Genomic DNA, 26,159 nt, shown 5'->3' on the forward strand with positions numbered 1-26,159 from the left:
TACTATGTTATTTAAGATACCATATTTTCCCTCACCCCAAAGAGGTGATGGGGCAAGGACAGGGTTTGCTCACTTATCATGTCCTACACTGTCTCACCCTGAATGTATGTATACATATTTTTTCTAATATTTATTTATTCAATTTATACATATAATACTTTTTTTTTATACACATCTAAGTTATAATATATAATATATATTTTTTAAACATAACCTAGTTATAATATATATATATACACATATATCATTGAATTACTATCTTTCAAACACTTGTCTCTACTTACCTCTTAATGCTCTCATAGTAATTCTTTCTCTTTCTCTTTTATCTTTATCTCATTAATGTTAAATCTATTTTATTAAGATTAGTAAATTATCTGCTCCAACTTGCTCCAAACTAGACCCATGGCATGAGTTTTTTCCGCCCCAAAGTTGAGGTTGAGACAGAACACCCATGATCTAATCCCCAACCCTCCCATTACTCCCATGGCCATCCATAAGTAAAATCTGAAATAGCTCTGTCGCTCTAAAATAAAATAAAATAAAATAAAACAAAGAAACAAACAAGGTAGTTGATGACTCAATACTCTACAATCTACAGTAGCCTGCAGGCTGTAGCCCAGTTTTCAAAAAAAGAGCAGCACTCTTTTTTCTTTTTGTATTTTTATTTTTGTGTGGCTGTAAAAAGAGACTTTTAAGTAGTATCTCCCACGGGCCACCCTTTCCCAGCTCCTTAGAAATAAGGGGCAATAAAACCACATTATCTATAGAACATATTAAGTTCCATCATATCTAGAATAAGGGCTTATTCTATGCCTCCATGCCTTAACCAGTACTGAAAGAAGCAGGAACGCACAGCAGATTGTTTCAAGTACTGGAATGAAGCACAGCTACAGCAAAGAACGAACAAGGGAGCCAGTGTGTTGCTTGGAAAAACTAGCTACATTTTGGTGTTTTAGTTGCTATAATGGCATTATAGCAATTATATCTCTCTTGTTGTGAATGCTCTTAGTATTGATAATGGCATTGAGTAACCCCACCAGTTCTAAGAGCTATTTTGTAACTGCTTAATTACTCATAATCAATTTCTACCAGTCTTTTCCTAGAAAAGAATAAGAAACCAGTAATCCAAATGAGAATTAAATCAATAATCAAAAGAGAAAAAGTAATGATATTTCACTAGAAAGAATTATACCTTGGAGGTCGAGTATAGGAAATCCATTTGAGGAATACCCATGGCCCAAGGTTTCTTTCATTGATAATTCTTAGCTCAAGCCTGAACTAATAGCCTGGATAAAGAATACTACTTTTCTAAAACAAATATGAACAAGTTTGCCGAGCCACTTTGACTACTATCACCAAAACACTCCCAACATGACACGCTCTCAAACTAAGAATTATAGGCCTTTCTTCAACCATCAGTTTTCTCTAATAACAATGGGGTAACAAGCAATAAAGGTACTGGATGATTAGTAACACGAAAATTGATGGTTGAAAAAAACTCAATCACTCAGAGAAGTTCACTTGTCATATATATATATATATATATATATAGTATAATTCCATAGTTGAGAATGAGGGGATCTGAAATTTAGATGTCTCTGTTAGAAACGGAGCTATTAGTCAAGATATAAGGCTCTTGGCCTATCACATAAATTTAATTCACCATGGCCTCATCCCTCTCATACACAGGACTGTGACCCACAATTGCATCAATATTTCTGCATATAAAGATTAAGAAAAGAAAAGCAAATGTTTGAAAAGAAATGAAGCACTCTAGTATCATCTTATGGTAAGTCAATTCATTAATATCAACAATATCACAAGTGAAAGACAACAATTTCATCTCCTGCTCAAACATCTCAACAATAGAGTGGGCATGCAAACTAAAGAGCGCCAGACCTCATATCCATCAGAATAATACATTCATAAACACACATATATAAAACTACTAAACTTCACCTTGCAAGAGATGTACATCACTGCTATATGTAAAAACCACAAGTTCAAGTGCCTATTTATCTATTATTCTAATAAACCACTACTGATAAACAGACCACAGCTACTAATATGACCACTCCTGCCAATGTCACCTCTATTCCTGCACACAAGAAGTAAAAAACTTATGAGCGTCGCAGCTTTGCAGGCACAAGAAAATGCAACATATAGGTATTTTCATAATATATCTAAGTCACAGGTTGGTCTGTTATGAACATTAATTAACAATAATCTAAGGGAAAATATTTTGTTTTCTTTTTCACTATCCTTTCCTTACCTCTCCCTAGGTGCAACCAAATAAGTGTAAACTCTAATCTAATGGGGTGCATGCACCAAATGTTAATCTTGAAGGTTGTGAAAATTAGGCAGGGATGTTATGAATCCAATTCATATGGATGAATTTGAGACAGATGCGCCAGGTGAATGGCATTCTGAGGTAGAGTTGCTATTGTCATCATAACTACATCCTTGATGCACATCTTTTTGAAGCTATTAAACTATAACATGACAATATAGATTTATGGGTTTGTCATGTATTTGTCACTAGGAAATTGTCAATGCACACACTTGTATACATATGCAACCAAATATTCCTTAATTTGTTCCATTAAAATGATGGTAACAAGGCACCGCTTATTTTTCTTCTGACATGCACAAAAGACACAACGTTTATAGGACAGCATTGTGAATACCTTCGCATCTAATGCTTAATTTTCTTCTGGTGTCTCACATCCTCACCACAAAATTAATCGCAGTCCCACAAAACCACAGCTTAATTCTTGTGCAAGCAAAAGAACGTTAAAATGACTTATCAATCTAGTTGGCATAAGAACATTAAAATGGCTTATCAATCTAGTTGGCATGCTACTGTTGGATGGTATTGGCTTAGGTCATTGCACACTTGTAACCATGGACACCAAGTAAATCAACCATTTTCTTAACTAATACATGGAAAGAAGAGGCCTATATTGTCAGAAGAAGGCATCGAAAGAGAAGAGGGAACTGTTTAGATGATGCATGTAAAAACATATATACCCTTTCATACTAATAAAATAAAATAAAAATTGCATAAGACATCAATAGATGTATCTATATGCCTCTTAGTAGAGAGCTACAGGCCTAACTTACCTCATCGTCGTCGTCGTCGTCATCACCACCATCTTCTTTGTTCTTCTTGATACGGGTAGTACCACCCTCCTTGGTGATGGGCAGCTTCATTGCTCCAAAGGGTGTATCCACATTAATATTTCCTTTCATGCTGTAACCAGTGCCTTTTCCTCTAATCATGTCCCAAAGTGCAGAGCCAAAGTCCTTAGGCCTGAAGGTGATGGGAATATCAATATAAGTGATTCCATTTTTCACAAGATTTGCAGATTTTTGAAGGTCTACAGATCCAATGCTCTCATCACACAGCCAAACCTCATAGTCTAGGTCATTAAGCCCCAAGTCAAAATCATTCTTATTTTCCAGTTTCAAGTGAAGTACTGCAACAGTTTCTTCAAAGGAAAATCTGTCAAACTTTATTTTCTCAATATCAATATCAGGCTTGTAAGGTATAGGGATCTCTCCAGTTTTCTCAAATGGTAGAGTTATTCTTCCAAAAACAGGCACATCCACAAGGAGATCAACCTTGATCTTATATGGAATGATGCTTCCGGGCTTAATATCGTCATATGTGTTTTTTATGTCATCATAAATCAGAGTAACTGGTATTTTGACAGTCTCCTCACCATGTGCTTGGATCGTTCCAGCATCTGGGATCAACCCTGAAATAAGTTTCCTTCCATCACTCTCAATCAAGTAGTTTATGTCAATCAGAGGGATAGGAACTGGATTTGGGTTCTTTATGAGAATTTCAATGACAAACTCCGCTTTTTCAAGATTGATAGAAGAGATGCGAAGCGCTGCCAAATCTGCAGTTGGCTTCCCAAATCCAATAGCTCCTTCAATCTTCTCGCCAATGTCATGAATGAAATCCTTCACCTTTTCAAGAAAACCACCTTTCCCTTCCTCTTTATCATCCTCCTTGTGCCCCTTGTCCTTAACATCCCTTTCAGCAACTTCGGGTTTGTCATCCTCCTTGTGCTCCTTGTCCTTAACATCCCTTTCAACAACTATGGGTTTGTCGTCCTCCTCGTGCTCCTTGTCCTTAACATCCCTTTCAACAACTTCAGGCTTATCGTAGGACGCCATGCCTTCATAGAAATACAATTCCAAGGTCAAAAGAATTAGTTATTAAGATTAACCAGGATACAAGAAGTAACAAGTAAAGTAGAGAAAACGGGCAAGAACTAACAAATGAAATAAAGGCCACTGCACTTGAACTAGCAACCATAGAATTAAATTCTGTAATCCACTTGCTAATCACACACAATGCATATGGAAAGTTTTTAGAAAATTAGAGTATGCATACGAACACAGATGATTTTATCTATGGTTAATGCATGAAATATGGGCTCAACGTTCACTGTCACTCAGAGGAAGGACCATCTGATCTGATACCATGATAAATTAGCTATAGTCCCAAAAGTTTAAACGGTTAGAAAATCGTGACAATTTAACCATAATTCTAACAGCATCATTACTCAGTTTATAATTTTTTTTTAAAACGATATTAACTGCTAAAAATATAATCAATCTGAACCATCCAAGTTGTTATACAAATAATTGTCAAACCCTTTTAATACCAGATCTTGACTTATTACTATAAAAGCAAATGCAGATCAAAACAATGAAACAGATAACAAAGGTTTGATCTAATCTGTCAATGAAACAGATAACAATCAATTCAACTTTCAGAGCAACACTCAAAATTAAAAGGTATTTATTAAGCAGAACGAAGTATTATAATATCTATCATATAAATGTTGGAAAGTTAATCATACATTCATATTAGATAGAATAAGTAGATCTAAAACTAGGATCTAGATTAGATCTGCTTCAAATTCCATATGATCAGAGATTGAAATGAAGCAACAAATTGAAAAAAGTTACAGATCACATACATTTATTATAGAAAAAGTGAAAAATAATCGACAATAAACGAAAATGAAAGAGAGATCAAAGTAGTAGGAACGTAAAAAGAAAAAGATGTATGATAAAACGAAACCGATCACAGCAAAATATAGAATTGATTATAAATAAGTAAAATAGAGAGAGAGAGAGAGAGGAAAATAGATACCTGGGAATTGAAATTCAAAGGAATATTTGGAAATGGAAGAAATTAAAAGGCAAAAAGAAAAGGGTTTTTGAGGTTTTTGAAGAAAAGCAGAGGAGGAATCAGAAAACAGAGAGATAAGTTACATACATAGATATATATGTTAAGTGTCTGTCTGTCTGTCTGAGAGTCACTCACACTCTATTTATGGGACTGGCTGGCTAAGCCTTAAGGGACACGTGGCAATCCAACTTAGCTTTGCCGACCTGTCTGGTCTGGTATTCCTTTTATGGGCCCCACCTTTCTTTGTAAAGCATTGTGATTATGATTACGCGGCCTGTCCGTGTTCACAACTGTGATCGATGCCAACTTGCCAAGAGCACTGGCATCTCAGGTTGTAAAAAGTAAAATAGTGTCTTTTTTTTTTTTTCTTTTTCTTTTTTTTGAATAAATTTCAAAAAACTAGCCTGTGGTTTGGAGAAATACTGTTCAGATCCAAAACATTTCAAAATTGACCAATTAAGTCCCTAAAAGACATATTAGTCCCCCACTCTTGACACCGTTACCCATCCATCAATTTTCTTTCCCTCGCTCAGAACTCTCTGGTTCTCTCTCCCTCTTTCAATCCTAGCCAAAACCATAACAAAAAAACCCAAATCTTACCAAAAAACCATAGCATCCTCCATTGCAAATCCAACCCATATCGGAAACCACCACCACCACTGAAAACCACCGCCGGCCACAAAACCCAAAGAAAAAAAAACCCCAAAACCTAAAACCATCCAACCACACATTAGAGCCCACCAAAGAAATCATCAGCAAATCAAAACCAACCACTACAAAACACACCACCACCGCAAAAACCACCCAAACCACAACTCACAACCGCCAAACCCACGAATCACTATGAAGAAAAGAGGCATGGATGAGAGAAACAAAGGCTTGAAAGGGAGGGGGGTGGATCAGCTTAGAGAGAGAGAGGATGAGAGGGAGAAGGAGAGGTACAAGGAAGAAGAGAGGAAACAGAGAGACAGACGACAGAAAAAAGTAACGGAGGAAATAGAATAATAACAGTGTAAGGGTGTTTTTGTCTTTTAAGGACCAAAGGGGTCAATTTTGAAAGGTTTTAGACCTGAGCGGTATTTCCCCAAACCTCAGGGGTGTTTTCTGAAATTTACCCCTTGCTTTTTTATCTATTTTACTATTTTATTTTACTATCTATCACCCGTACCAGTTTTTATTTTTCTATATAACTCATTAACTAAATGCTACTCTAACTCAATAATATATTTTGTTTTTCTATCAAATGTAAATGCATTATTATTAATATTATTATTATTATTATTATTATATATATTGTGTTATATTTAAATGTAAAGGCATTATTTTGTAAAACTTATATAATATGGTGAGACTCAGATCTAATGCATGTAGTGCACTAGACTCGTTAAGATAATGATATGTATTTAAAAGTGAACACATGTTATAATTTCAGTGGGTCCAGTACAACTAGACACTGGGTCTAAACCTCACCTATATAATACTATTTACCCTATAATATTACCAGAATCACTCTTTATAGGGATGGGCTCCTCTCCTGTTTCTTTTTCTTCCATTCTCTTCAGTTTTTAAATGGATGCATGACATCTAGCACTTATATAATCTGAGGATGTTCATTAAGCCACGTCACATGAGCAAAATTTTAATTCATTTAACAGAGATTAGCACAAAACTCTGCTTCCCGCGCTCAAAATTTTCACAAAAAGCCATTCCGCCAAAACCTTTGAGCAACCCGCTAAAACCTTTGAGCAACCCGCTAAAATATCTAACGATTCCAAAATCTTCCAATCATTCGAATTCTAGCCCAACAAAGAAGATTTGCTTTCTACTGTGTGTACCCAAGATAAAAATCTTTACATCATCCCAACTCTAGTGAGACCACAAAGCAATCCCCTGTCTAGTGAGACCAAAAAATAGAACCATTGTTGATTTTAACAACTTGACTGGAATTGAAAGTTCTAAATTCCAATAGGTGCACAAACATTCTTTGCATTATTTATTTGTGTTTTTTTTTTCCCTGTAGTTTTTATACTCTTTTGCTAAGTCTTTAACTGATCTCCTAACAAATAGTTGAATTCCTTGTTTGATTTGGATTTGTTTTTCTTTTTGCTTCACTACTTTTAGCTTTTAGACTTTGAAAATTATTTCCTAAGTAATCAAAACAATTGCAATCAGTATTCATAAATCTAATTTGACTTCCTTATCTAGTATTATCAAGTATTTGTCCATAATTATTTTACTTGCCACCATGCTCAAGTGATTATATCTAGTAAGCATGGACATGACATGGGGTAAAGTGCTCTTGTCAATGCACAAAAAACAGGGATTTGTTCAATACTAGTAATTCAATATTTAGTAATGCAGCAAGTAAACATGGGTATTTAGTTTCTTATTATTTGTTTTATTTTTATATCATTGACTATTTTATTAACAACACTAACTTGTTTTGCTTTAATTTGGTTTTTGAATTTCTCTTTAGGTGTTCTCTTCTTTTCAAAGTTACTAGTCAATATAATGCCTATAATTAGTGATGAACAAATATGCCCTGAAAGTGATAAAGAGAATGAAGATATTTATACTAATATTATGCACAATTCTGATTGTCAAGGGAAAATATCTGTTTGGAAAATGGAGTTTGACTCAAAAGAGCATGCTCACCAATGGTATAATGAATATGCTAAAGAAGTTGGATTTAGCACTCAAAAGCAATGGAAAAATGAGGATAGATTTAGTGGAGTAATATCAAGTAGAAGATTTGTCTGTTATAAGGAAGGCTACTGAAAAAAAAAAAGACAAGCAAGTGGATGTGAAAAAGCCTCGAAAAGAAACTAGAACTGGTTGCTTAGCAAGACTAACCATTTCTCTTCAAGCTAATGGAAAATATCAGGTCATTGATTTTGAATCAAATCACAATCATGACTTAGTGGATAAGTCATGTGTACACATGTTACCTGCTCAAAGAGTTATTGCTGATGTTCAAGCTATTTAAATTGAGTTGGCAGATAATTCAGGTATACCACCTAAACTAGCACATGAATTGATGAGTCGTCAAGTTGGAGGTAGAGAAAATCTTGGTTTTACTAAGCAAGATCATAAGAATTATTTGAGGGCTAAGAGGAAAAGAGATTTGAAGCAAGGTGAAGTCGGGGGTCTTTTGAATTATTTTCTTAGTCAAGTATCAGAAAATCTATCATTCTTTTTTCGAGTTCAATTGGATGTTGAAGACCAGATCACTAACATATTCTAGGCTGGTGCCAAAATGATTTTAGACTATGGTATATATGGTGATGTGGTATTCTTTGACAGGACTTACAGGACCGATAAAGAGTGTCGACCTTTTGGAGCATTTATTGGAGCAAATCATCATTATCAGCTAGTTGTATGTGGGGCCTCTTTGTTATATGATGAAACTATTCAGTCATTTGAATGGCTATTTCATACATTTTTTTAGTGTATGTCCGGTAAAAAGCCAAAGACAATATTTACTGACCGAGATCTTGCAATGGCAAAGGCAATATCTTTAGTGATGCTAGAGACTTATCATAGATTGTGCTTATGGCATATTTATCAAAATGCTCTTAAAAATCTTAATTATCTATTTAAGAGCCAAAAAACCTTCAATGCTGATTTTAGAAGTTGCATATATGATGGTGAGTATGAAGAGGAGTTCATTAGTGCTTGGGAGAATATGTTGGAAAAATATGATCTTCAAGAAAATAAATGGCTGCAAGATCTATTTAAAGTGAGAGAAAAGTGGGCTATGGTGTATGGGAGAAATACCTTTTCTGCAGGTAAGAAAAGTACACAGCTTAGTGAGGGTTTCAACTCTCTTTTAGAAGATTATTTGAAGTCTAATTTGGACATAGTACAATTTTTCAAACATTTTCAAAGGGTTGTTGATGATGTCTGTTATAATGAAGTTTGTGCAAACTATGACATAAGCCAAAAAATTCCCACTTTGAAGGTTAATGTTTCTTTGCTGAGACATGCCAGAGATATCTAGGAACTGTTTTTAATATGTTCCAAGATGAGTTCGAAAAGTCATTGATGGTGGTTGTTGACACTTTTCATCAAGGTGGACTAGTTTCTACATATAAAGTTCATAATTGTGAAGGTTCTAGGCAACATACAGTTACATCTTCAAATGGTTTGATTACATGTAGTTGTAAAAATTTTGAGTTTGTTGGAATTATGTGTAGCCATATTTTGAAAGTACTTGATGAGATGAAGATTAAGTTGATGATTCCTGAACAATTCATATTGAAGAGATGGACCAAGAATGCAAGGGCTGGAATTGTCTTGGATATTCATGAGTGTGAGGTACAAAGTGACCCTAAGCTAGAAATGCGAGCTCGTTATAGAAATTTATGCACCACTTATGTTAGATTGATGGGTAAAGCTACTGAATCTAAAGAGGCATCTGATTTTCTTCTAAGTCTTGCAAGTGAGTTAGATGCAAAAGTAGAAGAATATTTAAAGATTGAATCTCCGAGTGAGACCCTTACGCCTTCCTCAATGTCTTGTGAAAATCAGGTCGTCAAGAGCACATGTACCATACAAGCAAAAGGTTTAAAGAGAAGGGAAGTTTTGTGTGGGAGAAAACGGTTGAAAGGTTGTCTTGAAAAGGGAGCTAAAAAAAATCCAAACTCTCACATTTGGCTTAAATCAGAATTTTTCCAATGCCTCGCCCTCATTGCTACCGCAAATTTTTGGTCAAGCGCTTTATAACCAATCAAAATTCTCTGGCCTTTAGATGTCCCAAGATATGGACCCTGCTCAATTACAAGCATTGCCAATGAACCAAGGGCAGCAGAACTCATCACTTTTTGACACTGTGAGTGTAGCCACTGCTGCCATTGCATCGGACATAACTCCTCCAACCACATGTTCCACCACCATGAGATAAACCTCAGGTACTTATTGTGATTTTATATCTCATTGTTGAAATTGTCACTAGAATTGAGTGTGTGCAAGAAACTATTGCTCACTTGATACCACAACATAAATTTTCTCTTTAAAAAACAAAACATTAAAAAAAAAATCAGTATGGAATTGAATTTTTGGAGTGTCTTAGATGCTACCATCTCATAGTTTTACTTATTTAAGTGACTAATAAGAGGTTGGATGATTGCAGGGGAGGGAGTGATGCCCAAAACATGATCCTTTTTTTGTACAGCCATGAGGTCCATCTCCTTCAACTTAGAAACTTATGATGCAGCTAAATTGCTTGCATCCTCTGGCTACCTCAGATTGCTCTTCATTGTTTTATTATTTTTGGTAGAAGTAGGACATCACATATATGCATTGTGTGATAATTTTACAACCAGTGGTGCTAAGTTTTAAGCATGAAAAGTAATCTATTTTTGGCATTGTTTGTAATATAGCTTCTGGAGAAATTTTTGTAGCATCCAAGTTGAAGAGCTCAAATGACCCATTGTTCTCTTTCTTGTGTCTTAAGAGAAATTTCTTTAAAGTTTCTTGCAAAAATATTCTTTTTCTTATGCTCTCTTGGAAATTAATGAAGTCTTAGCTATATCTTTAAGTAATTTTGTAATCAATTGCTTAACTCAACTTTAAGCCAATATGAGATAAGAAATTGTGTAGAGAAGTGCAATATTCCAGTTGCTATGATGTGCTTATCTTGTAGCTCATGCAGCAAAGTATTTCCCAAGGCTTGCACTCAAAAAGGAAAGCAAATACAATATCACTTTCATAGTGATGACTCTAGAGAGGCACAATGAAGAAATTGCAAGATTCGAACACAAAGTCTAATGCATTTGCAATTCTAGAAGCAAACAATTTTTGTCAAATTGCTCCATGAAAATTTCCTGCAATTAATATTTTTATACATATTCTATAGTATCTCACGCAAGGATACAAAGAAGAAACAAATATAAAGAGACCCCATTTGTACTAAACTCCAACAAAAAAATTTCATTAATCAAGATAATGTTCAATGGTTACATGAGCAGGAAATGCAAAAACAAGCCTTGCATTCTCCCAACAAAAAAGATGACCCCTATAGCCCAACAAAAAAAATGACCCCACAACCTTGCATTCACCGTTGCTGATGAGGTACTTTTACAAGAAAACAAGCTACCACCAGCCTAAGCATTTTCACAAACACCTTCACAGCATTTCAAGGGCTACTATTACTTCTCTTCACAAGTTGCTCAACTTAGTCCTCAATGGTAGTACATTTCAATCAGAGAAAGGAAGCTTTCAATACAATTGCTCTGCTACATAGTAATGCAAAATGAAGTCATAAGTATACTCAAATTTTTGCCACATGTACTCCACCACTATCTTTTCATTCTTTATGGAAATCATTAATAATTTAACACAAACTGAAAAAAGAGCTCCAGCTTTAGCAAGAGATGACTTCTTTGATCAAATTTCTCTCTTTCGGAAGAATACACAATGCAAACGGTCTCCCCAATAGATTGAACGACTATCTTAGCTCTTCCCATTTCAAAAATTAAGGAAAGGAAAAAGTAAGAAGTACCGTGCAAGAGTGATGTTGAAGCTGTATCAAAAATCTGAGAGAGAGGGAGAGCGATATTACAGGATTTTAGTGGGAAGGAAATGATAGAAGGAGTCAAGGAGTCTTTGTGAAATATGACATGGCTTGATAATTGATCCTTAGATTCAGTCTTGCCAGATGTCATACATCCATTTAAAAACTGAAGAGAACGGGAGAAAAAGAAACAGGAGAGGAGCCCATCCCCTCTTTATATTTTTATCAATTCAATGATAATTTGGACTTTCAATACGTGCTTGTTATCCATTAGGAGTATCTTTTTTTATCATTTAATTTTTTTTTTTTTTGTAATTAGTTTTTTTTTTTTTAGAAGGATTTTTGTTATTAGTTTGGATAGATAGATAATGCTGGATAAAATGTTAGATTGTCTTTAAGTAAATCTTATTCACTTGTAGTAGAAAGATTAAGTTTCTTTCAAATTTTAATGTTAGGTTTAACTTCTAAAATCATCTATTTATATGGCTTCTTGTTAAATTAATATCATAGTAGGTTGTGAAATCTTATTATTGAGAGAATAGTGAGCCGCATGTTCAAGAGAATTTCTTATAACATTTTTCTACTTGGGGGCTTGGGATGATTTGAGAAACTTTGGAACGAGTTTTAAATTCTACAATTTTGTCTAAGCTTAACCGATTTATCTAATTAGTTAATTCAAGCATTCAAAAAGAGATCGTTACTTGTGCCTAAATATTATTCTGGATGCTCAATAAACCTACACAAGGAAGGTCGGAAACATGAGTTTAACCACCAAGCTAATAAGCACTTTATTTCCAAATGATTGATTTACTACATAACCACTAGAATTATGACTATTGGTATGATATATGTCTTAAATTTGAATCTTCAAGAGTGACAATGTGATGCATATTGGTTCTGTCGCCTAAAAATCACTGGTATTTTGGATTTAACTAAAATCAAGCTTTGGCTCAACTAACTAGAGCGATCACTTATATATTGTCCACATTCTCATCTAGGCTCCTAACACACTAATTTCTCAATGAATAGAGGAGTTACTATAATCATGCTCAAATAAGAAGGTAGCAATATCTATATATTTTTTTCACTATTTTTCATCCAACCAAAAAAACAAAAAAGAAAAAAGATTTAATTAGAACATTAACCTCATTACACAGACATGATAGGTAGACTTTGTCATAGATTGGCACGTTGGGGTTGTTTGCTGTCATGTATATGAAAATGAAGAACAATATATCATAAACGACATCTTTGTAGACGATTTTAATTGAAAGATGGGGAAAGTCAAACTCTCCTGCTGGAATCATATCTGACCCAGGGGATGTATACTATTTGGCAAAACTCAAAAGTCAAAACTCTTGCCTCTTGCTGAGTACCTCAAAAAAAAAAAAAAGCTAGATAAAATTTTCTACTTTTCTATCATTTTCCTTCGGCTTCGCAGGCCCCAAACAGATGGAAAATATTTTGTGTAAATAGCTGCTTATGTTAGTGAGAATCCAAATAGCAACCTTAATTCCTGGGAGTTTTTTTAATGGTTGCATGTTGCGGAGCTACTAATCCATATATATAAATATTAATAAATACTACTAACCAAATGCTTTGTTTTCAATCAATCTCTTCCTCACTCCCCTAGTGAGTGTCAAGTTTACTTCTCTTTCAATTATGAAAATGCTCTGTTTTCAATCAATCTCTTTGACGTTTTTTTTAAAAAAATTTATTTTAAGAATTGTTATTTAATTATTTAGCTTAATGGTAAAACTGAAATTAATTACTAATAAGTAAACCCCTCTAATTTTTTTTTAAGTGAATTCATTCTTCTACAGAAATTCAAGTTAGGCAAAGAGAATAAAACTAAATACACGTTATTAAGATTAACCAGGATACAAGAAGTAACAAGTAAAGTAGAGAAAGCAGGCAAGAACTAACAAATGAAATAAAGGCCACTGCACTTGTACTAGCAACCATAGAATTAAATTCTGAAATCCACTTGCTAATCACATGCAATACATATCAAAAGTTTTTAGATGATTAGAGTATGTATAAGAACACAGATGATTTTATCTATGATTAATACATGAAATATGGGCTTAACGTTCATTGCCACTCAGAGGAAGGACCATTTGATCTAATACCATAATTAATTAGCGATAATCCCAAAAGCATTACTCAGTTTATAATTTTTTTTTAAACCATATTAATCAATCTGGACCATCCAAGTTGTTGTACATATAGTTGTCAAACCCATTTAATACCAGATATTGACTAATTATTATAAAACCAAATGCAGATCAAAACAATGAAACAGATAACAAAGGTTTGATCTGATTTGTCAAAAAGTTAACATGTTGGTAGCAATCAATTCAACTTTCAGAGCAACACTCAAAATTAAAAGCTATTTAATAAGCAGAACGAAGTATTATAATATCTATCATATAGATGTTGGAAATTTATCATACATTCATATTAGATAGAATAAGTAGATCTAAAAGTAGGATCTAGATTAGATCTGCATCAAATTCCATATGATCAGAGACTGAAATGAAGCAACAAATTGAAAAAAGTTAGAGATCACATACATTTATTATAGAAAAAGTGAAAAATAATCGACAATAAACGAGAATGAAAGAGTGATCAAAGTAATAGGAATGTAAAAAAATTATAAAAAAAAAAAAAGATCTATGATAAAACGAAACCGATCACAACTATATAGAATTGATTATAAATAAGTAAAATAGAGAGAGAGAGAGAGAGAGGAAAAAATATACCTGGGAATTGAAATCCAAAGGAATATTTGGAAATGGAAAAAATTAGAGGGAAAAGCAAAAGGGTTTTGAAAAGCAGAGGAGTCCGAAAACAGAGAACACGTTGTTACATATGTAAGTGTCTGAGACCGACTCCTGGGACCGGAGACTTAAGCCTGTTCAGGTTTGGGACACGTGGCAAACCAACGTAACTTTGCCGACCTGTCTTTGAAAAAAAATATAATAATGCTTTAGGACAGGTCGGCAAAGTTACGTTAGTTATGGATTACGCGGCCTGTCCACGTTTGAAATAAAGTATTTTGTATCTTATGTTATAAAAAGAATAAAAATAAAAAAAAATTAAAATTAAAATTATATCAAATCACTTCGGCACATTTTCGTGTTATAATCCAATAAATAAGAGACATGTGTACACAAATATTTACTCAATAATATGTTTTTAATTTGTTAGTGAGGTAGTTTTTTTTTTTTTTTTGCTAACAAGTCTCACACATTTTGATACTATTGACTTGATATTATTTGATACCAAATACCTCTCTTTGCCTTTATTAATGCAATTATGTTTCGTTTGTTTCAACATAAAATATTTGCAGGAATAAACACATCTTTTTATAAAGCATATATAATAATATTTACTCTATAACATTACTAGAATAGTAGGATCACTCTTTCTATTTTTATCAATTCAATGATAATTCTGACTTTTATTCGCTTGTTAACCTATATCTTTTTTATCATTTTAAATTTTTATTTTTGTTAGTAATTTGGGTAAATAGATAAGGGTGGGTAAATTGTTAGGTTAGTTTTTAAATAAATTAATCTTATTTACTTGTAGTAGATCAAGATTAAGTTTGTATTGAATTTATATGTTATGTTTGTCTTCTAAACTAAAGTCATCTATTCAATCCAATACCTAGGATATTGCACGGTGTGCAATAGCACAAATTCCAACCATTCATTTAATCCAATGACTCATTATTTTGACACCTCACCAAGACACGTTGGCAATCCGTGTGCTCACTCAAGATTTCATTTCAGCTTCCCATTTTTGAATTTCACTAAAACTCTTTCTCCTCTCTCTCACTTCAACCGAGCTCTCCATCACTCTCCCTAACGCTCCACTCTCTCAACCCCGACTATGCCTCCACCATTCTCTCAACATCCATGATTGCTCTCTGTCTCTCCCTCAACCCCGTCGTCACCACTTCCCGCATACCCAACTCAAACCCATAAACAAAAACAAAGAAAAAACGGCGGTTCGCCATTTGAGATCCCGACCCCCAAACACTCGCACCCTTTTTAGACCCAGATCAGAGAGAGAATAAGGGTTGGAGGGAGAGAATCGGGTGTTTAAGTGAGAATTTGATGTTTTCAAACCCAGATCAAAGAAAGTAAGGGTTAGGGTTTGGAGAGAATTGGCCAAGAGAGAAGTTGATGCTTTTTCAAGTTTGATCTATGGAGGGATATGAGATTAAGAGAGAGAGAGAGAGAGTTTGGTCGAAGGAGAGAAGAAGCCACCATTGGAGGTGGTGGTTGTGATGAAAATTATCCTTGCCAATTTGGGCTTGTTTTAGATAGAGACCACCACTCGATTGGGTTTTTCTTTTATCTCTATATTTTTTAATAAACTCTGTTTGGTTGCTAGGAAAGGAAGGAAAGTAAATAATGGTGTCACAATTTTGTTGATTGATTTATTGGGACTAAATTTAATTTTGTTTTCTCAGTTTTTAGCTTAGGAATTGAAATCAAGTCTTATATTGCTTGCATTTTTGTCAATTGTTTAAAAATGCTTGATACAAAAATAGTGATTGTGGAATTAAAAATGCTTTCTTTGGCATTAAAAATCTACCAATGTGATACAAAAACAGTATATTAGAACGGTACATCTTCCAAAAATAGTGATTGTGGCTTCTCAACTTAAGGACTTTGGAGGAATTTAGTGTAGAATTTACATAGCTTTATTATGCTTGATGAAAACTGCCATGGATATTGAAAATATTCAGGTCAAACTCTTTTTCTCATTGGGGCTAAACTTAATTATGTTTTCTTTTTTTTTGGGTTATTAGCTTAGAAATTGTAATCAAGTCTTATATTGCTTGCATTTTGTCAATTGTTTAAAAATGCTTGAATCCTTGTAATTTGTATTCAATGGGCTTATTATTAGGTTCCTAATGATGAAAGTTTGAACCTTTATGAGCTATTTAACCAAAGCATGAATGTTCAATACACTGAAAGGCTTTCACATAAAAATTTTTACAGCACATATTTTCATTTGGAGTTAATTACATAAAATTGAATTTAAAGACTTCTTGTAGATGTGTTGTAAAAAAGGCATGCTTTTATTGTGTTGAATGATTCATATCAAGTGTCACTCCTTAGATATAGAAGAAACTAAATGGGTAGCAAATTCTTAATTATACAAAATTTACTTTTTCAGATTTTTAATTTTCCTGGCATCCCCAGAAACTGCTACAGATGCAGATTATTAGCCATAAAGTTTGTTAGTTATAATTTCTACAATGAAATTGATTCTTTAATCTTAGTCTTTTTGGATTTAAATTGGTTCTATGATGGCTGAATATGCTGTGATTGAATTTCTATTTGATGGTGAGCCTATGTGTGTCCTTGGTGTAATGGTTGTAGCTTTTGTTTGGATTTGAAACCAATGAATGGTGGTTGGATGGGCTTTGCATGTATTAGTGTAAAAAAGTTGCAATGGGTGAGTGTATTAATCTTCTTGATGTTTTTTCCCTTTGCTTTGATTTTTGTTATTGCCTTGCTTCTTGTGGTTGTTGTTGCCTCTTGAGCAATTTTAGGAGTTATTCTTTTCTTTGACTTAAACTGGAAATTCTGTTGCTTGGTCATGAGCTATTCTAAAAATCTTTATGACATTTTTCTTTTTTTGTCCTAATTTTTCTTAAGTGCGTGTTATTTTCCTAAATTTGGATTGACCATGCACTATGCAGCAATGTATTATTCTGGTAGGATAATATGTTTGGCCAGTTGTAGTTTACTTTATACATTAAATCTATGGCTCTTGATAGATGAACTTGTGAGGAATTTTTTTGCTATCTTGAATTGTTACTAGTCATACTTTATAAGTTTAGCTCAAATTTTAGGTAATGAATTACATATTTTTATATGTTTGTTAGTCCATGCCCAAAATATTCTGGGTTCTTGGTTCAAAATCATCTTCCAAAATTTGGTGATTTTATTATTGACTGTAATGATTGTAACCAAAAAAAAATTATAGAAATAAAAATTCTATGGTTATTGTACGAATTGACATTTGTTTTTCAACACTGCAGGTTGACATAGAAGCCAAGCAGTCCAAGCCCCTACCATGAAGCCTACTCAACCTACTGTGAAGCTGGCTTTGATCATGATTTTTATTGTTATTTTAATATTTTTATTGTATCATCTTTCACTAGTTTTTAGTGTTTTGAGTGAGTTTTAAATGGGGAAAACACTTAGCTGGCTACCTTGGAGATGGTTCTGTTTCTTAGTGCCTCAAATAATTAGTAGCATGCTTCATTTTGCCACAGTGATGAAAATGTGGTTTATTGCATGTCATCCCATATTGCTACTCTTTCTATTGTCAAAATTAAAAATCTACCAACGTGAAACAAAAACAGCATATTAGAATTGTACATCTTCCAAAGGTCAAACTCTTTTACATAGCTTTATTATGCTTGATAAAAATTGCCATGGATATTGAAAATATTCAAAGGTCAAACTCTTTTTATCATTCTTGAAGATTCCTTGACTTTGCCTTTTGTTTTTCAACTTATTTAGATGGATTAAATCAAATATGATTCAGCAGTAATCTAAACTTGCTTCGCAGTACTTTAATGCCTGAGAAAGCATTCTTGCTAAAAAAAAATTACATATATCATATATGACTATAGATAATAAAAATTGAAAATAATAATATAACATTGTTTTGGTCATCTATTATTTATGTCCTTGTATTTCATTCCTGTGCTAAATCGATGTACATACCCATCACTGTCAAAGAGTAGTATATATATTCTCTGCCATATTCGAGTTAGGAACTATCAAGTCCTGAATCAAACTTCTCCTATTATAGTTCTAGAGCTATGTTAGTTTATTTAACCAGCTTTGGCCTCAATAGCACCAAATTTAATATGAAATTGGAAATCTCTCATTCATTCTACCATGTACTAACAAATTTAGGGAATAAAAGTTAGGGTATGAAGAGATATTGCATTCCACTGAGTAAGAGCATTCCACTGAGTAAGAGCATGTAAAAGAAATTGGTTATCCGTCTCCTAAACAAGTTCTCTTCAAGGAGCTTCTAGAATCAAGCACATATATGTGATGAAGCATAAAAATATTAATTACTTGCATTTAAAAAAATGAACAAGATTTGGTACATGACATTGCATTTTAAAATATTAATCACTTGCATATATAATTAATGTTTAACTAGAAGTTACTCAAACATGCACTTGTACAATCTAACATATTTAAAATGTTTGACTAACTTCTTTAGTTACAAAAAATTATCCAAAACATTTGCTACATGTGCAATCAGTTGTCTAAATAGTCAGATTTGCTATCCAAGAAACTGTCCAAGGCAAAGTTGTCCAAAAATGTTGTCCAAAAATGTTGTCCACTGTGCAATATACTATCAAACAAACTGTCCAAAAAATGTTATCCATCATATTGCAAAATCAATATTAGCCTGAAAATATGTCAAAAAAATCAAGTTACATTTTAAAATCAAGTTACATTTTAAACTTAAACAAACATGAGAAAATTTCACTATAATTGATCTTATCATTTATTAGTTTTTTACATACCAAAAAAGTGATGTGTTTGTAGGCAAGCATTTGCATTTTCAACACATGGAGTCGGTCCATAATTGAACCTAACTCATTTCCCTGTGTGGGTGTATATATATATACATAAATAAGTTTATTCATTTGGTGAGTAGAGAGGATATAAACACATGGATTTATTTTTTTTTTTACTTGACCAATAGTAATTTGGTGAGTAAGAATTAAAACTAAATATTTTAAATTTGAGGGACCAAAACCAAACTTGCCTCAACCAAAAATATAAGTCACTCACCAAATTGTTATAGGTGGAACTCACACAAAAGGCCAGTCAGGAATGACCTTTTAATAAAGTCACTCACCACAGGCCAAGCCAAAACCCAAATCATCCATTGCTAAGTATGCATAGCTAAGAGACAATCAATAGCCAGCCACACCTAAATCATCCATCACTATCAACCATCAAAGAGCCAACTCAAATCACTAGTCAACAAGACAACACGGAGCCAAGCCATAACAATATCTCAACCCATCAACTACTTGACTGGCAGCCAAGACCTACTTAAATCTTACGCATAAAGCCACTTCAACAGAAACTTCATAATACAAATCAATCAGAAAAACAGACTTCAAATCCACCATTTCAAAAGTTTCTAGATAGTCACTTAAAACATGAATATACATCACACAAATCTAACAAGTTCATGAAAAAATAAAGGTAGGGAAGATTGGCAGAGCTCAACCGAGGGAAGATACTCACTTAAAGCAATGTTTACATTTTACCTGACAAACAACTGCATCACTTGATACTTTTTTTTATATATATATACAAGATAGAATTTCTACTCTAGCCTAATCTAAATGTATATGTGCGTGAAGCTCCCTCCTAAAGACTTGAACCCCGGTTCTTGCCCCCATACTCCACAAGCATTTATACCTGTGGAGTGACTATCGCACCAAGGGTGTGCGGTGATCTGCATCACTTGATACTTGAGACAATGATGGAGTTAATTGAGACAATGATGGAGTTAATGGTACCTATGTAATCACAATGATTACAAGAGAAATAATTTACGAAATCATCTTATTACTTATAATTGCAAAACAAGTAAACATGTAAGTTTTTTCAAAATTTCATATATGAAAACATTTACATTTTACCTTACTAACATCCATAGGATTTGATACTTGAGTCAATAACGGAGTTAATGGTGCTTATGTAATCACAATGATTATGAGAGAGGGTTTAAGAAATCATCTAATTACTTATAAGTGCAAAACATGTAAACAAGTATGCTTACCCTTAAGAATGACGTGAAACTAGTTTGGTAACTATGGATTGGTCCCAATTCAAATGTCATCATTGGCGTGGAAAAAGTGACAAAATAAGTCCGCTATATCACAAAAAAGAAAACCGTATTAATAAATTCACAATGAAAAGGTAAGTGTAGTACAACCTCCAACTTCACAAATTATTAAGTTATTCCACTATGAATAAAAATAAATAAAAATCTCTTACTTGATGCAAATAATATTCTCCATGTGAGCCATAATTATTATATTACATGTTAGGAGCAAAACCAGGTTCCTATATGAGAAAAAAAATAAATAAATATATATATATATATATTATTAGCCATAACAATATAAAAGTTTGCAAACAATGGAAACTTAGTAAGGGATAAAAATAAATAAATAAAATTTACTTTGGAAAACTATTGGCTAACCTCATCATTTAATTCAACTCTTCCCATTTTTTTTGTTTGCTTCACAACCCAACTTTTCTTTCGTTTTCCACCCTTGCGACCTTCTTTTTTCTTAAGACCTTTTTCTCTTTCAACCAAATCTTCCAAATGTTGGTTAGGATCAAGATTTTCTACACCACTACATAATGGCATTTGATGGGGCAATTGATGACCAGCCACATTTTTTGCTGCAATGTCTTCAACCTTTTTTTTATATTCCTCTATCATCTTCTCTATTAAAGCAAATGCCTCTTCATTGTCTACCGCTCGAGAAGCTAATCGTACCAACTTGGGACATAATCTTCTATATCGTTGTGAAACACTCAAGTTGACATCCTCTTCCACATTTGTTCTCCTATTGTCCAAGATACATTCACTTTTTTCCTCTCTTGTCTATCTTTTCAAAATGTACATATCAGGAATTATCTTTATATCAAGAAAGTCAAAGACTTTCAGAACATGGCAACATAAAATTCCAACAATTTCAAACTTTCTACAACTACATGAAAATGTTTTATCTGCAGTGTCATAAGAGACTATGAACTCACCAGCCTTATGCATAAACTCAATAGTGTATGTATGCACTAACAAGTCCTCTTGGCGATTTTTTATCCTTGTTGCTAATGCAAGGTCATATTGATCATGAAGCATTCAAAATATTACAAGTGTGTACACTTGTACTGCTTGCTTCAACAATGGAGAATTTTTCAAGCCCAACTGGGGAAAATTTTGCCTAGCATTAAACTCAGCTTGTAACTTTTTTTCTTGTTTTGCTCAATCACCCGATCAAAATGTTCAAAAAATTCTGCCACATCCAAATCAAATTTTAAGTAATCTTTCAAATCTCCATTCAAGCTTTCACTGAGTTGGGTACTTCGTATGCCCAATGTAAATTCATTCTTCATGTAACACTTTGTCCATTTTCCTTTCAATTTGTAAACAGTATCCAACCAACTACAATCATGTATAGCATATGTGTCAATCATGTCCTCTCAAGTTTTTTCAAATTCAATTTCATCATTAAACTCAAACATACAAGTTTTAAAAACTTGAAGAAAAGAAGAACCATCCTTCATCAAATTCCTCAAATGTTTTATCCCATTTTGCATTATGTGTAAAGTACATAATTCATGGTAAGTGTTAGGCGTTACCTCACTCAATGCCTTTGCCATTGCAAAATCTTGATCTATAAAAATTGTTTTAAGTCTTTTACCTGCATGTGCAATTAAGAAGCTTTCAAACAACCACTTAAACGATTCTACCGTTTTATCATATAAAAGAGCAACCCCAAAAACCGTTAACCCTCTATGGTGATTGAAATCGGTAAACACCCCTAATAGTCTTAGCTTTTTATTAGTACCATCTGTAGTGTCAAATGTCACCACATCACCAAAATTAGCATAATCAACAACCATTCTAGCATCGGCCAAAAAAATGTTAGTTATCTGCTCAATGTTATCTAGTTATACTCCATATTGAAAGAATGGATTTTTAGTCAATTGTTCCTGAAAGTACCCTAATAAACATGCAGCTTGACCATATATCAAGTTTTTTTGTTGTCTTGTTCTAAGGTAATTTTTCTGATCAAACTCAGTGAATCTAAGATTAGCTCTCCCACCAGCCTCTCTACTCATCAACTCATGTGCTGCTTTTGGCTTGATTCCAGAAGAGGATGCTAACTCAATCAATCCCGCATGAACTTCTGAAATTTTTCGTTGAGATCTCATCATATAAACTATTTCTAATAGATGAAAAGTGTAATTATGTTCTCCAACAAAATCAGACACTTTAAACTTTCCACTTTCTCGCACTAATGAAACATATAACCTTATAGGACAGTTAGTCCTTGTATCATCTCGGTTACAAGTGCGAATCATTTCTTCTTTTTCTTTTCCTCAAATGCCCTGCTTTGCACATACAAATCCCCTTTGTTGTTACCTTACCATTATTCTTACTTTTATTTATATAATGTTTTCTAACATCAAAGCTCACTTGCCTTCCATATTTTACCTAAAATTCTCATGTATCTTCTAATGTATCAAATGTCATACCAACTCTACGATTCAAATCTACAATTCAAATCTGCATTAGCTTCCATGTTTTGAGAGAATTCTCTCACCACTCTATGCAATGAATTAAAGAATACTCCTATAATTAACAAATGTACAAAATTATCTACTATTATAAATATAGAAGAATGAATGTTTTTCATTGAAAATAAAAGCTGAAATTTTTTGTCCCAACATTGTGCTTATCATATATAAGAATTACGAACAGACCAATAAATGATCATGAGAGATGATGATCCAATTGATAAAGGACAGTTTCAAGCTAAAATTTCATAAGAAACTGTTTAAGTGTATCATACCTAAAACACTACAGTTTAAAACACATCCAAGACCTAAAAGCATAGAATTCAACCAACGTAACATCTAACTTAGTAAAATAGGGATTTTAGCTATATCCCCTATACCGTTGACCATCCATTTCTATAATTTTGCTAGACCATATTTCACATATCCATTTGAAAATGTACAATATTCAATTTGCAGCAAAAAAACTACCCAAAAATATTCCTCAAAACATAAACTAAATAATGATTCCATGGTGAAATATATATTACTAGTAGAACTAAAATCAAACCCCAACTATCTAGACCCTGGACCCAACTCTCCACTTACCCAAAAAATAATTTTTTATTTTGATTCATTGTATACAAAAGAGAGAACTCACCTCCTTGAGTCGTTTGATGTTGGAAGCAACCTAGGAATCAAAGATGGACCCACGGTGACTTGGGGGATTTTCCAATGATACAATGGCCAAGAACCGTTGGAACCACCAATATGGCCATTGGCTATGTCGCTTCAAAGAGAGCTTCAGTCCTTGAGAGTGAAGACACTTGGAGACAGAGAAAGAGGGAGAGTGTGAGTGTGAGTGTTTAGGGGTTAAGAAATTTCAGATGGTAAGATGCAGTATTTTCTTTGTTTTGGCTTATGGGTCTGAGTTGGGTGATGCTAGCAGCGATGACGAGAAACGGCGGGTTGAGGGAGGGGTAAAGGAGCTCAGACGCAGGAGAGAGAGAGAGAGAGAGAGAGAGAAATTTGATTTTATCAAATAAGAACACAATAAAAGGTCAAAAAAAATGGCAGGTTGAGGGAGAGGCAGAGGAGCTCAGACACAGGAGAGAGAGAGAGAGAGAGAGAGAGAGAGAGAAATTTGAGTTTATCTAATAAGAACATAGCTCACACGCATCAACAATGGCGGGACTCCAAAAAATTTTAGGGTAAAATGGTCTTTTTAATTTTGGTGAGGTGTCAAAATAATGAGTCATTGAATTAAATGGATGGCTGGGATTTGTGCTATTGCACACCATGCAATACCCTAGGTATTGCACAGGATCTTAATCCATTATTACATATATAAGTGTCTAAGACTGACTCCTATGATTGGCTTAAGCCTATTCGGGTTTGGGACACGTGGCAAACCAACATAGCTTTGCCGACCTATCTTTGAAAAAAAAAATAATGCTTTAAGACAGGTCGGCAAAGCAACGTTGGTTATGATTACGTAGCCTGTCCATGTTTGAAATAAAGTATTTTGCATCTTATGTTATATAAAATAAAGTATATAAAAAAAATGGTATCAAATCATTACGCATCTTTTGTGGTATTAAAATCTAATAAATAAAATACATATGTACACAAATAACTACTTATTAATACGTCTTTAATTTGTTAGTGATGTAGTTTTTTTGCTGACAAGTCTCACATATTTTGATACCATGGACATGGTATCATTTGTAGGAATGGCAATTTTTGCCCAACCTGCGGATACCCGGCCCAGCTCGACCCTAATGGGCCGGATTTTACCCGGTCCGATTAAAAATAGGGTCGGGTTTTGGTTTTAAAAAAAAACCCAAAACGGGTCTGGGTTTTTACAAAAACCCAGCCCGACTCGGTTAATATATATATATGTATAGTTACTAAAATACCCTGATATATATATATATATATATATATATATATATATATATATATATATAATCCTACCTCACCTCACACTCACAATCTCTTTAGTAGTACAGCCGCCTCTCATCTCTCTCTCTCTCTTCAGCTCACCACTCTTGCACACTTACTCACAATCTCACCGGCGCCGTAGCACTCAAGCAACTCAATCTCAACCCCAGTTTCCACCGACAAGCTCAACTCCAGTTTCCACCGACAAGCCCAGCACTCAAGCACCTCGCCGACCATGAAAATCTCCACAACCCCCACGAAACCACCGCCAATCATTGGAGATCTTGGTGGTCTAAGATAGAGAGAGGCCGAGTAGGAGTCCGAGATCTGAGATAGAGCCTTGGTGGACCAAGTTCTCCAAATATTTTTTTTTTGGGTTTTTTTTTTTTTTTTTGGGTTCATGTCCTCTATCAAATCTGAGTTTGTGTTTGTGATTCTATGATTCTATGTTTTTGAATCTATGTTTGTGAATCTGTGTCTGAAAGGGAAACTCTTATTTTTTATTTTTAAGATTATTTTCATGTTTAGCAATGGATGCCTTGAAGTGGTTGTCAGAGCCTATGAGGCCCGACGAGACCCAACGGGCCAGGTTAAGGTCTTAAAAAAAAGACCCATTTATGAAATGAGCCGGGTTCGGGTAACAGAGAAAGACCTGCGGGTCGGGTCCGGGCATCCAAAAACCCGCCTCAAACCCGACCCGTTGCCATTCCTAATCATTTGATACCAAATATCTCTCTGTCTTCATTAATGCAATTACGATGTAGACGACTAAATTTCTTAGTTCGAAATAAATCAAACAAGTAAAATAGTTTCGAACGGCGATCTGTAGTGATAGGATCTAGCCTTCTAAGGGAAGGATAGCTTGATAGGTCGGGAATTTTCCCTCTCTACATAGGCTTAGTTTGTTTCAACGTAAAAAAGTAAACACATCTTTTTATAAAGCATATATAATAATATTTACTCTAATATTACTAGAATAGTAGGATCACTCTTTATATTTTTATCAATTCAATGACAATTCTGACTTTTATTTGCTTGTTAACCTATATCTTTTTTATCATTTTAAAATTTTATTTTTGTTAGTAATTTGGGTAAATAGATAAGG

General features: G+C 33.8%; 2 protein-coding genes and 1 pseudogene across 3 annotated transcripts; 1 reads left to right on the forward strand and 2 right to left on the reverse strand.

The window, feature by feature from the left end:
- Window positions 1–1,784: 1,784 nt before the first annotated feature.
- Window positions 1,785–14,604, reverse strand: LOC142633133 (uncharacterized). Of its 2 annotated transcripts, none has more exons than XM_075807401.1 (3): window positions 14,495–14,604; window positions 3,124–4,190; window positions 1,785–2,098 (listed from the first exon to the last, which is right to left on the reverse strand). In XM_075807401.1, exons 2-3 carry the CDS (start codon window positions 4,186–4,188, stop codon window positions 2,093–2,095), a joined length of 1,071 nt encoding a protein of 356 aa, XP_075663516.1. In that variant the 5' UTR covers window positions 4,189–4,190; window positions 14,495–14,604; the 3' UTR covers window positions 1,785–2,092. The 2 variants fall into 2 exon arrangements, with proteins under 2 accessions (XP_075663516.1, XP_075663515.1); XM_075807400.1 differs by lacking the exon at window positions 14,495–14,604 and adding an exon at window positions 5,177–5,345.
- LOC142631382 (protein FAR1-RELATED SEQUENCE 5-like) lies at window positions 7,586–9,215 on the forward strand. Its single transcript, XM_075805526.1, has 5 exons — window positions 7,586–7,589; window positions 7,692–7,958; window positions 8,215–8,349; window positions 8,482–8,591; window positions 8,664–9,215. The coding sequence occupies exons 1-5, from the start codon at window positions 7,586–7,588 to the stop codon at window positions 9,213–9,215; spliced, it is 1,068 nt and encodes a 355-aa protein (XP_075661641.1).
- Window positions 14,605–21,008: 6,404 nt separating the features above from the next.
- Window positions 21,009–25,330, reverse strand: LOC142631383 (protein FAR1-RELATED SEQUENCE 5-like; annotated as a pseudogene).
- Window positions 25,331–26,159: the final 829 nt, after the last annotated feature.

This window comes from Castanea sativa, chromosome 4 (assembly GCF_040712315.1).
Source record: "Castanea sativa cultivar Marrone di Chiusa Pesio chromosome 4, ASM4071231v1".
Taxonomy (NCBI): Eukaryota; Viridiplantae; Streptophyta; class Magnoliopsida; order Fagales; family Fagaceae; genus Castanea; species Castanea sativa.